Source organism: Pan troglodytes, chromosome 7 (genome assembly GCF_028858775.2).
Source record: "Pan troglodytes isolate AG18354 chromosome 7, NHGRI_mPanTro3-v2.0_pri, whole genome shotgun sequence".
Taxonomy (NCBI): domain Eukaryota; kingdom Metazoa; phylum Chordata; class Mammalia; order Primates; family Hominidae; genus Pan; species Pan troglodytes.
Genome location: NC_072405.2, coordinates 17,406,611 through 17,423,195, shown reverse-complemented (window position 1 = coordinate 17,423,195; position 16,585 = coordinate 17,406,611). Strand labels below are relative to the sequence as shown.

The 16,585-nt window shown below is 48.4% G+C and overlaps 1 protein-coding gene and 1 long non-coding RNA gene across 4 annotated transcripts in view; one reads left to right on the top strand and one right to left on the bottom strand.

Annotated features, from left to right (window-relative positions):
• FAM167A (family with sequence similarity 167 member A) overlaps positions 1–9,293 on the top strand; it is a 45,684-nt gene extending 36,391 nt beyond the window's left edge. The window contains exons 3-4 of one of the 3 annotated variants that reach the window (XM_016959092.4): positions 6,160–6,407; positions 7,260–9,293. In XM_016959092.4, coding sequence (XP_016814581.1) covers positions 6,160–6,407; positions 7,260–7,362 — 351 coding nt within the window. In that variant the 3' untranslated portion in view covers positions 7,363–9,293. Of the gene's footprint in view, positions 1–6,159 lie in introns of all 3 variants that reach the window. The other 2 variants (XM_016959094.4, XM_016959093.4) reach the window with 2 other exon arrangements.
• Positions 1–16,585, bottom strand: part of LOC134810656 (uncharacterized) — a 39,239-nt gene that overhangs the window by 2,984 nt on the left and 19,670 nt on the right. The gene's annotated exons all lie outside the window — the stretch shown is intronic.

Here is a 16,585-nt window from a genome sequence, read left to right as displayed (position 1 = left end):
CCAGGGCCGCCTTGCCCGTCTCCTCCAGCCCCCTTGCCACACCCTCCCCTCACCACGTAAAGCTTGGAAGTAAGGAAATCTCTGTCCTCTTCCAGAGCCATTTAATTACCATCTTTAGTGACATAATCCTGCTCTTGGGGGTTTGCCTTCTACCTTGAGAAACAACCTGGCTCTCTCTCTTGCTCTCTTTCTTTAATTGGTGTTTAAAATTTTTTCAAAAAGACTTTATTGAGATAAACTTTACATACCATACAATTCACCCATTTGAAGTAGCAATTCAGTGGTTTTTAGTGTTTTCAGAGTTGTGCAACCATCATCACATATAATTTTAGAACATTTCAACACTTCACCCAGGTGCAGTGGCTCACATCTTAACCAGCATTCTTGTCTGCCTCAAAAAAACCAAACATCTGTAGCACAGATCACAAGCACAGCTGTTTCAAAGGGGCCACGTGTGGCTGCCGCCCTTCCCTTCTTCCAAGCCTGGTGGGGACACCCTGTCACCACAGTGCTTGGACAGCCCCCGACCAATGACATCTCTTCCCTTTCAACAAGTTCTGTGCCCTAATTATGGGGTTGCTGGGATTACAGGCTGCACCTCTGAGAATTCAGCAAGTGCTTTTGTTCTCAGAGAGACACCAGGCCACGCTGGGAGCGGGGACTGGAAATTGGCACATCCTGTGGTAGAGCCTTTGCCAGAGACAGCATGAAACCCACACTGAGAGTTGAGTCACCCTGGCCAGCTTTTCAGGCTTTTAATGAGGGCTTAAAACTGGGAGGTCCTTGCTGGGTTCCATGTTCTGTGCCTTGGCCTGGAGAGAAAGGACTTAAGTGATGGTGTACCTCTTACTTTCATTTGGCCAGCGTAGTTCATATTTTCTGCCATGCTATTTGTTGTCGAATTTCATTCTCACTGTCCTTGCAAGAGATGAGAAGAGGCCTTATCTCTATTCTGTAGATGAGGACACAGAAGTTCCAGGTGGCAGTGACGTGCCACCCAACGAGTGAGGAGTGGAGCTCAGCTTGAACCTGGGTTCTAACCCAGGGCTGTGGATTTTCCCTTTCTGCCACCCCTGGGCCCAGCTCACCTCTGAGCAGACAGGAGCCTGGGAGAGTCCTCCAGCTCTGGGTGCTGACAGGCCCGAGTGTGGTCCAGATGCCATAGGCTGGCTGGCCACGAGCAGTTCCTTTACTTCTCCGAGACAGTCTCCTTATAAGACAGACTAAAATCACACCTGCCATCTAGAGTTGTGGGAAAACATGATGAAACAATCTATGTCAAACGTGTGCGGCTGCAGCCAGGGCTGTGTTGTCATCCCCGCCTCCAAGGGGCCCCTTGGCAGAGCTTGAAGGGAAAACAGGAGGAGGGACTCCAGCCCCAGCTCAGACCTGCTCTCCTGAACTGGCGCAGCCCTCTGTGCCTTCCCTGGCAACCGCCGTCCTCCCGACTAACTCCACACAGGACCAGCAAAGACATATCTTCATTGCAAATCTCTAAAAAGATTAATTTATAAAAAGCTTCTTAGCCATCAGAAACCAGAGGACATTATGCTAAGTGAAATAAGCCAGTCACAAAGGACAAATACCGTGTGATTCTACTTCTGTGAGGTTCTTAGAGTAGTCATACGGACAGAAAGTAGAAGGGTGGGTGCCAGGGGCTGGAGGAGGGGGATGGGGAGTTAGTGTTTGATGGATGCAGTGTCTGTTTAGAAAGATAAAAAGAGCTCTGGAGATGGATGGTGGTTGCGCGACAACATGAATGTACTTAATTGCCACCGAGCTGTACACTTAAAAATGGGTAAGATGATAACTTCTATGTTGTATGGATTTTATCACAACTAGAAAAAAATTCTAGAAACAAATTAAGCCTCTTATTCTTGCACATTTTGCTCAGATTTCTTCCGAGTCTGTGGCAACTCATGTGGATTTGGTTCAATTACAGCAGAGTGACCTCTTAATCGGGGCTCAAGTTAGTGTTTAAGGTGCAAAGTCACCTTTGCAAAATGTCTGTGTGGCCCAGGGAGCAGCCGAGCATGGGCCCAGCACAGCCAGGGCTCCCGCAGCACGGGGACAAACCCTGTTCTTTGGGGCAGGAGATGAATTTGTTGATTTGTGTGCAGGGATCCCAACACACTATGTATTGTGAGCATCTAAATGTTAGAACCCATAGTGCATCCTAGCGAGATGCTCACGCTGTGAGATGCCCTCAGAACCAAAGCCCACTGAGGAAGTTGCGATTCCCAGCCCCCTCCTCATGTTCTCTCAGAGCCCAAGCAGGGAGACCGGCCGGAATCGCCATCCCTGTTGAAGCTGCAGCTTTCTTTCTCTTTTCACCCTTACGCAGAATTGAATGCATGTGCACAGCATGGGCGTGCAAGGCAACGCCATCCAGGCGGCCTTTGTCCAGTCCATGGAAACTGACACAGGCCTTACTGTCAGCCCTCTTTCTAGCTGCCTCTGATAGGTCTTAAAGACTAAATTGTTCTCTGACCTTTGACCAGATCTGTCAGCCATAGAAAAACAGCCCCTTCCTTCCTGCTACCCCCACAGACATGTGTCCGCCACAGCCTGCATCTCACAGATAGTCTTAGACACCTGGCCACACCCCAAATTCCCCGACTTCAAAGGATCTTTTCACACCAAAGATGCAATTCCCGGGGCCAAAGCTCAAATCTAAACCATAGGGTTCCTAGTTTTTCAAAAAGATCTATTGTCAAATTATAGAACACTCCAAAGAGAAGTGACAGATGACTGTATTAAGGCAATGGGTGTTCGCAGACAATATCTTTCAGGCAGGTTTGACCCCCATCTCCTCAGAACGGTTTAGGTAGCACCTAGCTCAGTTCCAGGCTCAGTGAGGGACACCATTAAAAAACAAATGACCAGCCACCCTGTCATCATTAATTTGGTGCTATTCTATATCAATAGAATTTAATTAGCAATAAATTTGAGTTTATTCAATCCTTGAGGCCCAAGGATTGAAAAGTAAACTAATGAATGTGGCTATGAACTTTAATCCCAATTTTGCCATTAGATACCTTGCTGACTCCCAAGCAAGACTTTCTGTCTTGATTTTTCTTATATATGAAATCAGGAGAAAAGAGATCTGTACAAGAGCATAAAAAACGAGAGAGAGGAAAAAAAGAACATTGAGATGCTCGCTGGCAAGGTCACTTAATTTTTCTACCCTGCAATGTGCTCTATTATAAACCTAACAGGGAGAAAGTGAGAACATTGCCTTCATTTGCATAACTGCAGGGCATCTCAGGGCTCATTTTTCTCATCAGTTTGGCTCCAGGCACTAGGTAAATGGCACAGCCGAGCATGTCGCAGAAATACTAAATAACCACTTACAAGTGGAGACAGAGGAAATAGTGAGAAGGATTCAGATCTCGAGTCAAGTAGGAGCAGCTGGCAACCTGTCTCAGTGACAAAGTGTTGCTTACAGAAGGCGCTCTGCACTAAGCCAGTCCCTTTGTACCATGTCACAACTGAGAAACCAGCCCTCTGAGCTCCAGCTAGCATCCTGACTGGTAAAATATGGACCCAGACTGTCCTGCTGGTACCTCAGGAGTGGCTGTGAGGCCCATCAAGGTTAAACATGAGCAGAAAATACATCTCAGGACTCCAAAATCACTAAGCCAAAGGGAAAAGTCAAGCTGGGAACTGCATCAGGCAAAGCTGCCTCCCATTTTATTTCTAGATAAGATAGCTGCAAAGATAAAACCTACAAACCTCCCTCACAATTGGCCCACAAAGAACTTCCGTGTTGGGCCCCCAGATCTGTACCCTAAAACAGTTCTGTTGAATTTCACCCTGGCAATGTAAATTGACATCTCATCTTCTCAGGTGCGGGACAAAGGACAAAACTCAAAGTCATCCCTCTGCTCGCCTGAGACAAATGCATACCTGATTGCTTCACGTGCCCTGTGTTTATGTTTTCTATAAAAATGCAGATTCAGTGAGCCAGACTAAGACACAAGTGACTTTTCCTCTACCCTAAACACACATGTAAATTGTGTATTCGGTTGATCAAAGACTGATCAACCAAAGGCTGATCAAAGACCCAAAAGAATGCAATTGTTTGTCTCTTATCTACCCACACCTTTACAAAATTTCTTCCTCTTCCCCCAATATCCACTCCTTCCCCTTTAAATATTAAGGCCCTCAAAATCATCATTGAGGAAAGGCACAGACCTGCCTCCCAGGTGTGCATCCTTAGCCTCGGCAAAGTGTAAACTTTCTAAATTGTTGACACCTGTCTCAGACACTTTTGGTTTACAGTGGGTTTGGGAAACTGGGAGTGTGAAGCCAGGTGAGAAATAATTATCACATCTCTTTGTTAACAGAAGAAAACAAACTCTGTAAAATACTTAAAGAGGTTTATTCTGAGCCAGTGTTAGTGACCATGGGCCAGGGAACAGTCTCGTGAGGTCCTGAGAAAGCTCGCCCTAGGTGGTCCAGTTACTGTTTGGTTTTACACATTTTAGAGAGACAGGAGTTACAAGCAAAGACATAACTCAATACACAGAAGGTACACATTGGTTCAGCCTAAACACGTGGGATATCTTGAAGGGGCTTGGAGGGTGGGGGTGCTTACAGGTCTTAGGTAGATTCAAAGATATTTTTACTGCCAGTTGATTGAAAGAGTTAAGTTTTGCCTAAAGACTTGAAGTCAGTAGAAAGAAATGCTTAAGACGAAGGACAGTTGTGGAGGCCAAGGTTCTTGTTATGTAGATGAAGCCTCCAGGTAGAAGCCTTTAGAGAAAATAGATGGTAAATGTCTCTTTTCAGACCTTAAAATTGCCAGACTCTCATTTAATCTCTCCTAGATCTTGGAAAGGCCTGGAAAGGGAAGGCTTGATTGCATTAATGGAAATGCTCTACAGATGTAAATATCTCCCACAAGAGATGGTTTTGCAGGGCCATTTCAAAATATGTTAAAGAAATATACTTCAGGGTAAAATATTTTTATTTTCTTCAGGGTTTGCTACCTGTTATGTGACGCTATACCAGAGGCAGGAATTTGCTACCTTACTGCCACAAAGAGTCTGTTTCGTCAGTCTTATATCTCTATTTCAATGTTAATGCCGATCTGCTGTGCCTAAACTCCAACAGCAAGGGGGGGTATAACAAAGCATGTCTGAACTCCATCCCATCACGGCTGGGAATTCAGTTTTCAGGTTTCTCTGGGGTCCTCTTGATGAAGAGGGGGCTTGTTCAGTCAGTTGGGGGGCTTAGGATTTTACTTTTTGTTTACACATCAATAGGAAACATCAAGCCACTAAAAATATTAGGAACCTTCTACAAGGTCACTAAGCACTCTGCTAGCTCCATACACCACACTGCAGCTCGTCCTTGAGCAGCAGAACTTAATTGTCAGTCATTTTGGTTCTGGAGTCCAGCTGTCCGGCTTCCTCATCCCAGCTCGGCTGTGGATGAGCTTTGTGAGCCGACACAGCTAATTCCCTGGCTGTGCCTCTGCGTCCTCCTCTATAAGCTGTGGGTGATGATGGTGACATCACTTCACAGGTTGTAGTGACGGTTAACTGTTGCATGTTAATAGACCCAAAGGCCTTAGAACTGTTTCATAATAAAACACCCAGCACCTAGGAACCAATTTTTGTTTGGCTGTTTTGAAACGTTACTAAGAAATATTTCAGGCATTCTAAAACGTTTAGAGTAATGTAACAACATGACACTCCCCAGCGTAAGAAAGAAAACATGGCCATCACAGTCAAAGCCCCCATATACCTTTCCCAATCACAGTCCCTCCTTCTCACCTACAGGCAACCATCCTCCTGAATTTGATAGCTGTCACCCTATGTTTTCCTTTATACTCTTACTCCGTCTAAATGAAAGTCTAAACAATGAGAAAGCACTGGAAGTATCTTCTAGCCAGGACCAATATGCATGTCTTTCAGAAGGATTTAGGTACAGCAACTAGCCTAGCACAAAGTATTGTTTTGCAAGCACACCCTCATTTGTCACCTTGCTTTCTGTGTCTTTTCACCTCCCTGAGCAGGGAAAGTGCTAATATTTCTAGATGGACCAGTTAATGATCTAAGACATTAGTCAGGGCCCTGCTAACCAGTCTGTGCCTGTCAGGGACTCTGGAGTCACTCTCTGCTGACCCTGCCTGCTCCCCCTCCCTTCCAGACGGAGATGCGGCTGCAGGACCAGCAACTGGCCAGACAGCTCATGCGCCTGCGCGGCGACATCAACAAGCTGAAAATCGAACACACCTGCCGCCTCCACAGGAGGATGCTCAACGACGCCACCTATGAGCTGGAGGAGCGGGACGAGCTGGCCGACCTCTTCTGTGACTCCCCTCTTGCCTCCTCCTTCAGCCTCTCCACACCACTCAAGCTTATTGGCGTGACCAAGATGAACATCAACTCTCGGAGGTTCTCTCTCTGCTGAGGAGCCCTCAGACCGGGCGGAGGGGCTGGAGCGGAGGGCTTGGGCTGGAGGGGTGTTAGAGGAAGCTGAGGCCAAGTTACTCCAGTGGGTCTCCCAGAGGCAGGGGTCCCTGGGACTGGCGACTCAAGGGCCCCAGGACCTATTCAGTGGTGCTCTCCCAGGGGCCCTGGGCGTGGATGCCAGTGTCTCTGTGACTGGCTCTTGCTTACTACCCAAAGAGCTCTGCAGAAGGGCCGCTCCAACCAAGATGTTAAATGAGACCTGGGTCCCACCATAATCCATCCCTCCACGGTCACGTTCCTGTTTCCTGGAATCACTGGTGCTATGAACTGGGATTCCCAAAGGGAGGCCCCCCCCCCAAGAAAGCTGTCATTCTTGCAGAAGGCTGTCCCGCAAGGGCCTTGGGGGAAATTAGGTATGTCAGATGTGCCTGTCTCACGTGCTGTTGCTGTCCTCTAAGTATTGTCTCAAATTCACCCTAAGTACATGACTAAGCAACATTGACAGGGAGCTACTAGGAAGGGAAAATCGAAAGGCATGACAAATGGGCACTTGGGGACGCAGCCCCAGTGGCTGGCAGCCAGTGTCTCTGGTGAGCCTGACACTACAAGGCTGTGTAAATTGTAAATTCTGGCGTGTGCTGGGACATGTGATGGGGGCACTAGCGTAGCTTGGGTGCAACAAGCACAGATGTCCCCATTGTCTCCCCTGGCCACATGCATCTCCAAAGAGCCTCTTCACTGCCACCCACACCCCAGGGCAACAGCCTGGGAGACCACTGGTGACTGAACCAGGCAGGTCCTGAAAGCATTTTCCATAACTGAATTCTCCTGCAGGGGCGTGACCGGGCCTGCTGGTGGATTCTGGTGGTGTCACCTTACTGCCCTCTCCGGAAAGACAATCGAGGGAGCCCAGAGGCCCATCCTGAGCCTCCTCTGAGATTTTGTGCCTGACCTAAACAACTAGTTTTATTTGAATGAGACTGTTACTGATGTGTTGTTCACTTGTTAGTAACTGATTTTTGTCCAAATGGGGAAGTCACTTGTATAGGTCATCTACAGTGCATAGGATTTGATTTTGAGAGTTTCTCCCTCCCAACAGGCTTGAGGATCAGCAAGTTAAGACCCCAGCAGGTTAGGGAGGTCATCGTGGGGTCATACCGCATGGCAGGGGTCCCTCGGCCAGACCGGTAGAATCCTAAGATAAGGAGTGTTTCTGACCTTTGGTGTCATCTAGTCGAGTCCTCTCATTAGTAAAGGAGCAAAGTGAAACCTGGGGGAGGAGAAGGACTTCCCTCAGGTTGCACAGCTGTTTAGGCTATAGAATATTGATGTGTGAAACCATTATTGATAATGCCTAGTAGATCACATGTCGATGAACTTGAACCCCAAAGATGGTCGTGATGCTTTGCCAAACCTGCACACTGCCAACCCCTCTACTCTCCAACTCAGCCCCCACCCACATCTCCCAGAGTATTGCAATTCAGAACATTTGGGTCAATGTGGAGCAAGGCACTGACAGTGGCCCCACAGGGCATGTGTCACTAATCACTGTCCCATGGTCTACGCACGGCATCTGGCTGCTGTCTACTGTGACTTCTTCCTGTGTAATCTCAGTGGGGCCCGTGTCCACCCACACATCGTGACCCACATAGGGGAGAGGTTGCTTTTCTTTTGTGGGCTGAGAGTAGGACAATGCAAATGAATGATCTCTAATAGACAGAAAAGAACTTGGTCTCTTTTTTAAAATTTCAAAGAGCCAGAAGTTCTATGCCTCCTTCAAAGTAGGTAGAACAACGCAGCCAAGATCTACTGTCTGCCATGCTCTGTGCAATGAAGTCTGCAGGCCTGAGGACCATGTAGTGCTGTCCTTCCTCAGAGCTCTGCACAAACACTGCCAAGTCCTGAAGACGCATTCCTTTCCTGCCAACCTCCTTCCAGATAAGCCCTTGAGGTCTCGGGCTGACCTACATACACACACACACACACACGACAGAGAACATGCCATAAACATCCTTGAACCCATGCAGGAAAGCCCATCCCATATTCTAAAAAAATGCCAAATTAGGTTTTTCTTTCTTTTTGGAAATCAGTCATTACAGTAACCGAAACCATTGGGTTCAGCGAAAATGGAAAGATTTAGTTGAATGTAGTCAGTCCAATTAAGATGGATGCAACTGAGTGATTTAGTTGCTTGGGTAACCCAGTGCTTACTTGCTTTCTTCATTCTCTGGGTGGAAACTAAGATCAAGACACATGTTTGGGGATAGGTTAAATGTCTGAGCTATTTTGCTTGGTTTATCTTAAGAGAACTTTATTATGGGATGAGGAGGTGACCCAAGATGAGAAGTGGAGGGGGACAGCGATGTTTTCTAAACATCGTCCAGTGTTGACTGGCTTCCTTACTTTCCACAGTGAACACAACTAACCACATTAATTCAGCTTTGTGAAGTCCCTGCTCTCTGTGGGTCTATGAGTCAGCAGCAACATTGGCCTAACCTCCTTCCCAGCCTCCTGGCTCACCACATGTGTACAGTGCTGTTTCCAGTTGTGCTCATTATCCATCCATCTCTCTGCCATCCCCAAGCATCGCTGGGTGTAAAACGCAAACTCTCCACCAACACTGCCGTGCGTGGTCATGTCTTGATGCCTTCAGGGGCTCAGTAGCTATCAAAGAGGCCTGGAGGGCCTGAGCAGGCTTGACGATGCCTGACCGAGTTCAAGACCCACACCCTGTAGCAATACCAAGTGCTATTACATAATCAATGGACGATTTATACTTTTATTTTTTATGATTATTTGTTTCTATATTGCTGTTAGAAAAAGTGAAATAAAAATACTTCAAAAGAAGATATCCATATAAAAATAAAAGGAGAGAAGAATGCTTGTCCTTTTAGCTTGTCCCTGTTATAGCACACACAGGATGGATGGATGGATGGATGGACGGATGGATGGATGAACAACAGATGGAAGGAAGGAGGGAAGGAAGATTTTTGCAACCAGATGGAGGCAGGGGAAGGAGAAAAAGTTTCACCCAAATCACTGTTCTTCCTTGTATCTTCCCCTTGAGGAAGCTGCTTGGTGGTTCTTACTATCCGGAGTTCCACAGGTAAGCTGAGGTAGAATTAAAAAATGCAGGCTTGATTCCTGAGTTTGACAGAAGCCAGAGCCAAAGTAAACCCACTCTCCTCCAGTGGCCTTTTCCAAAGGTGATCATATTATGCTCTGAGATCTTATGCCTGAAATTTTTTCAGCCACTTAAAGCACCTCTTAAACCTCAAAATCCAGCATGCATGAAAGTCACCTGGGCTGCTGTTACAAATGCATATTCCCAGGAGAAGTACTGGGTTCCAGCCCCGGGGATTCTGGCTGTGTCGCTCCGGGCTTCACAGACGCCCCAGGTGATGGACACAGGTGGTCTAAAGACACTTTGAGAAACCTTTGGAAGACAAAGCAGGTGAGGGAAGGCCGTGTTTTTCACTGATCCCATCTCTGTGTTCTCAGCAAAGACCTAAGTCAGAGGGTCAAAGCGGGTGTCACTAATCCCATTTTGTGGAAGGAACCACTGAACAACAATTGCAGATCTCTGTCCATCCTTTGAGATGATATCCCCTGCCTACACCAAGAGGAGTGCCTGTGATGTCTCTTTCCACAAAGAGCACACAGTATAAGCTGCTTGGGGGAGCGTGGGCGTGAGGTGGGTGAGGAGCAGGTACTTGGGAATCTGCCATTGCCCTGACCATGTGGTTCAAAGGGCATTCAAGAAGCCAGGGCCTTTCCACCCTGCCAGTGGGACCACACATGCCCTTTTGCAGCCCAGAGGGAAATGAATGTGGCCTCCAAACAAATCCAACCATTCTAAGTGCCACAGAGAAGATAAAATGTGAGACGGCGCCAGGTGTGGAGGGGGCTGCTTTTCCCAGGTGGTCAAAGCTTCCTGGAGAAAGCTCTTCCAGTGGCAGTGGCAATTGTGCAGAGGTCAGGGAAAAGAGTGCTCTAGGAAGGAAAAGATAGTCCCAGACCCCGAGGTCTGCAGAGGGAGGCCAGCGCAGCAGGCAGCTGCAGAGGCTGGCGGGGGCTCTCCAGCCTGGTAGGGCAGAGTCAGGAGCTGGGATTGTATTCGAGTGGCGCAGGAGGTTTTATAGGGTTTTTGAATGATACGTGATCTGATTTAAACTTTCATAAGATCGAAGTAGGAAGTACTGTGTAGAGAGTAAGTGGGGAGGAGGGGCAAAGGGGAGCCCAGAGGGCAATTAGGGGCAGGGGCAGTGGACGTGAGTGTGATCTAGATGGGGCAGCAGCTGCGGAGGGGATGAGGAGTGATCTGACGGGTATTTGCTTAGGGACATCTTTGGGGACATACTTTGGGGACAATTTGGATGTGGAGTGTGAAGGAAATGGAGGACCTAGAGATGGCCCTCCTGTTGGCAGCTGGATGAAGAGGGGGTGCTGTTCACTCAGAATGAATGCGGGCAGAGGGGTGGCAGCAGTGGTGCTGGTTCACGGTATATTTAAATGTCAATTTAATACAAGTGGGGAGTGCGTTGGACACAGGGCCTGGAGTTCAGGGAAAAGGCCAATGTTGGAGACACAAATTTGGGAGTCTGGATTCAGATGTTTAGATAATATTAAAAGCATCATACCAGCCGGGCACAGTGGCTCACGCCTGTAATCCCAGCACTTTGGGAGGCCTAGGTGGGTGGATCATGAGGTCAGGAAATCAAGACCATCCTGGCTAACGTGGTGAAACCCATCTCTACTAAAAATACAAAAATTAGCCAGGCGTGGTGGCAGGTGCTTAGTAGTCCCAGCTACTTGGGTGGCTGAGGCAAGAAAATCACTTGAACCTGGGAGGCGGAGGTTGCAGTGAGCTGAGATCGCACCACTGCACTCCAGCCTGGGCAACAGAGCAAGACAGTCAAAAAGAAAAAAAAAGAAAAGAAAAAAAAAACCCTCTACCTGGGTAAACTCAGGAAAGGAGTGTAGGAGAGAAGAGGGCTGCGCACGGCAGCCTCTGGACTCCAGTGTGTGTTTATTCATTTATTTACTTTCACTGGATATTGACAAATTCTAATTGTATATATTTATGGTGTACAAAATGTTGCTATATGTACAATGTGGAATGATTGAAACAAGCTAACTAACATATCCATCACCTCAAATGCTCATTATTTATTCCTCCTGCCTAACTGAAACCCTGAACCCTTGGACCAGCACATCCCCACGCCCTGCTCCCAGCCTCAAGTCCCCTATTCTGCTCTCTGCCTCTGTGAGTTAGCTTGCTTTCGAGTCTATGTGGAAGTGTGAACATGCAGTCTGGGTACCCTGACATTTAAATATCTGACAGAGAAAGAGGCATGGTCAGAGGGTACTTAGGAAAAAAAGGTAGCTGTAGACCAAGCTACTCGGGAGGCTAAGGTGGCAGGATCACCTGAGCCCAGGAGGTTAAGGCTGCAGTGAGCTGAGATTGCTCCTGCAATTGCTCCTTTGAGACAGAAGGAGACCTTGTCTCAAAAAACAAACAAAAAGAAAACTAAAAACAAAGCAAAACAAACCAGCTAGTAAGGTAGAAGGAAAAGCAGGTGGACAGGGCATCCGGCAGCCTTCAGGAAGAAACTGTTTGAAGGAGAGAGTCGTCTACACCAGCGCTGCTAAGACATCAAGGAAGAAGAGGACAGAGAGGTGGATGCTGGCTTCAGCAAGAGGGAGCCCCTCGTACACCGTGATGGCAGTGATGGGGGAGATGGCCATCTCAGCTCAGTGGTAAGGCCAGGGTTGAGGAGGAGGCAGGAGATAAAGGCCACCTTGCTGCATCCATGTGCCATAAAGGGAGCAGAGACAAGGAGCTGGACAAGGACATAGATAAGGTCCAGAAAGTGGCTTGTGGTTTTCTCATAACGTCATATAATATAATGAAGGTGTTGTCATGTGAGATAGGTCAGTGCCTGCTGAAAGAGAGACGATGTGCACAGGAAAGAGGGCAGCCACAGCACTGCAGCTCTGGAGGAGGGGAGAGAACCCCCGGCAGAGTGCGAGTGGAGACCCGGCTCAGAGAACAGGACCAGGCACTTCTTCCTTGAGGCAAGAAGGCAGGGTGCAGCTAAAGGGGTGCCCGTTACTGATACTGTCAGGGACATTGGAACCAGGGCGACTGCGGCTCAAACAGGCTGGGGGAAATGAGGCTGATACCTGCTGGGCTGCATCCCCAGGAGGTTAGGCGTTCTTAGCCACAGGATGAGATCGGAGGTCGGCACAAGACACAGGTCACAAAGCCCCCGCAGATAAAACAGGATGTGGTGAAGAAGCCAGCCAAGACCCACCAAAACCAAGATGGCAATGAAAGTGACCTCTGATCTACCTCACTGCTTATTATATGCTAATTATAATGCATTAGCTGCTAAAAGACACGCCTATCAGCCCCGTGACAGTTTACAAATGCCACGGCAAAGGCCAGAAGTTACCCTACATGGTCTGAAAAGGGCAGGAACCCTCTGTTCCATTCCAAGATTTCCCCACCCGTTTCCCAGAAAATCCATGAATAATCTATCCCTTGTTTAGCATATGATCAAGAAATAACTAGAAATATGCCCATTCAAGCAGCCCCCGCCTGTGAAGCAGCCATTCTTTTGTTTCTTTACTTTCTTCATAAATGTGCTTTCACTTTACTCTGTGGATTCACCCCAAATTCTCTCTTGTGCGAGATCCAAGAACCCTCCCTTGGGGTCTGGATCAGGACCCCTTTTCAATAACACATCAGTGGCACAGAGGAAGGGAGCCCGTGAGGTCGCTCCTGTTTGTCTGTGAAATAGGGAAGTGAGTCGGAGGAGGTGGGATATTGGAGGTTTGCAAAGACATTTTTCAAATAATTACCTGAGAACGGGTGAGGTAATTAGGAAAGCGAAGATGGACCGTCTGGTCTGGGCGGGATTGCCCATTTGAGGCTGTGGTCATAAACGTGGGGTGTGTCCAGCAAGCCTGGTGGAGTGATTGATTTTTTCAGCAATATTTAGAAGTTCCAATACAGACAAAGACCAGGCAGACAGTGGGAGATAGGATTTGCCAAGCAGGAGGCAGAGAACGGAAACAGCAAAAGTGAATGTTTTTTGCAAAGGAGCAACGTTAGTGTTGGACTGAGTCAGGAGGGAAGGATGATGAGAGGAAACGGGCCGGGAGAGCCAACGGAGCTGGAGGTAGGTGCATGGCCAGTGGTCTCCACGTGACCTGGGGGTTGCTAGGGTGAGTCCAGGAGAGATCAAGACTGAACAGGTGGTGACTAGAGTATGGGGAGAGGGGGAGTGACAATTCAGATGTGGTGTGGCTTCTTCATTCAGAGACTCGGCCTGCTGCCACATTAGCTGCTGGTGCCCTGCTGAGGGTGGCCAGGTGCCCTGACCCATGGCCGGTGACGTCAAACTGTGGCTTCCTTGGCCTCCCAGAGATCTCATCTCTCTTATGTTTGGAAAGGGGGTAAACTCCATTTACACACACCCTTTTGACTTCTCAACAAGACCAGAAGCACTTCCCACGGGCTTCTTCTCCATGTCTAAGCCTGAAGTCTGTGGCCTAGACGACTTGGGGAAGGAGGCAGGCAGAAGAAGAGGAAGTTGGCAGTGACCAGAGCAGACAGGCCTGTGGTAACCAGACCCTATCTGATGGGAGCTGCTCAGCAGATTGAAGGTTACAGACAGGGCTGTTTTTAAGTACCCTGTTCACAGGCTCAAAGCAAACAGCAATGGAGACAGCTAGGCGGTCTCCAAAGGAAATTGATTAAGGAAAAGAAACCTCAGATGCGTTGGAACATTTATCATTTCTTTGAGGATACATGCTTGACGTGATGGATATGCTAATTACCCTGATTTGATCACTAGACACGGAATGCACAGAAACATCACTATATACCCCATAAATATGTACAATTATTATACATCAATTTTTTAAAAATTAAAAGGGAAAAAAGGTGTTTTAGCTAGGCATGGTGGCTCATGCCTGTAATCCCAGAACTTTGGGAGGCTGACATGGAAGGATTGCTTGAGCCCAGCAGTTCAAGACCAGCCTGGGTAACATAGAGAGACCTCATCTCTTTTTGTTTGTTTTTTTGAGACAGAGTCTGGCTCTGTTGCCCAGGCTGGAGTGCAGTGGTAGGATCTCAGCTCACTGCAACCTCTGCCTCATGGGTTCAAGCAATCCTCCTGCGTCAGCCTCCTGAGTAGCTGGGACTACAGGTGTGCACTGCCACAGCTGGCTAATTTTTGTATTTTTGTAGGGATGGAGTTTCACCATGTTGGCCAGCTTGGTCTCAAACTCTTCACCTCAAGTGATCTGCCTGCCTCGGCCTCCCAAAGTGCTGGGATTACAGGAATGAGCCACCATGCCCCACCCTTGTCTATTTTTTATTTTTTGATCATAAAAAAATGAAGGTGTTTGCAGGCTGTAAGAATCCGTCATCCACCACTCGCTGCCAGGAGATAAATTGGCCCTGAACATTCCCGCCTGCAGGATGGTTACGAGGAAAGTGAGGCTTGGTGCAGCTTTGCAGGACAGTAGGGTATTTCCTGAGCCATTTGTTAAACAGAAAGCCCTGCACTGCTCATTCTCTTAATCGCTTCTCCATGCAAAGACTACTGAAGCTAAGGGGCATTTGCTAAAGAACAGCCAGAGTCCCAAGGGAAACCTGAGTTAGAGATGACAAGCCACACTCCTTGTCTCGCTCCCAGAGACTCACCCACCCAGGTGGGCCTGGCCTAGGCCTGGAGGGAGGGCTTTCAGGGAGCTCACCTCTGCGCCCCCACCCACTGCACTCTCGGCCTCATCTGGGAGGGGTACCTGGGCCTGGAGCAGGACAAATGCGTCTCCAACCTGTCGCCTCTGCACAGTCTGGGTTTGGTCAAGAAAGTGGAAGCCCCCTCAGTCTTCCACGAAGGAAAGGACCTGATTCAGGAACTAAGGGTTCACAGAACCCTTAGAAGGGCGGGGACAGGCAGTGTCCGGGAAGAGGCTGTGAGAAGAGGTGACTCACAGAGCTCATCCCCAAAGTGGCCCGGATTTCACCCAGCTCAGCAGGGGGCCTTTTTTGCACCGCTGTAGCTGGAACGGCTTTGGAAAGCTGGTGATTCTCAAGAGGTCTGTCCACACCTCTGCCTGCTGCCACCACCGGGAATAAAGCTTCACTTGCTATTGTGCACTGAATTATGACCCCCAAAAATTCACATGTTGAAATCCTGATCTCCAGCATCTAAGAATGGGACTATGTAAGAGGTAACTAGAGTAAAATGAGGTCATATGGGTGGGTCATAATCCAATCTGACTGGCGTCTGCATAAGAGGAGATTAAGACACAGACATTCACAGAGGGACGGCCACATGGAGACACAGGGAGAAGACACCACCTACAAGCTGAGGAGAGAGGCCTGAGAAGGAACCAACCCTGCCAGCACTTTGATCTTGGACCTCCAGCCTCTAGGACTGTGAGAAAATAAATGTCTGTTATTTAAGCCACCCAGTCTATGGTATTTTGTTATGGCAGTCACACCCAACGGGGATATTTGTTTTTCCTCTTTGTCCCCTCTTCCTCTCCTCTCTACCCCACCCCCAGCTTTTAAAGCCCCCACCTGGAAGTGACTCATATCATTTCTGCTCACATTTCCTTGGTCTAAACAAGTCAGATGGCCAAACCTGACATCCAAAGTGTGGAGAAGTACCAGCTTAGCCTGGGCCCCCAAATAGAGGAGAACTGGACTATTTGCAGATGGGATCTTAGTGATTACCTCTCATTCTTCCTCACCCCATCCAGAGTGGACCTGCAAAACCCCATCAGCCTGCAGCCCTAAGGACACCCTGACCAGCAGACTCTGACTTGCAGTGTAGACACGGGGCAGTACCAAGATGATGCAGCATGGAGTGAAAGGAAGAGAAGAGGCCAGGTGCAGTGGCTCCCGCCTGTAATCCCAGCAATTTGGGAGGCCGAGGTGGGAGAATCACTTGAGCCCAGGAGTTCTAGACCAGCCTGGGCAACATGGAGAGACCCTATCTCTACAAAAAGTAGAAAAAATAGCTACCCACATGCCCAGCTACTCAGGAGGCTGAGATGAGAGGATCACCTGAACCTGGGGAGGTCGAGGCTGCAGTGAGCCACAATCACGCCACTGCACTTCAGCCTGGGCCACA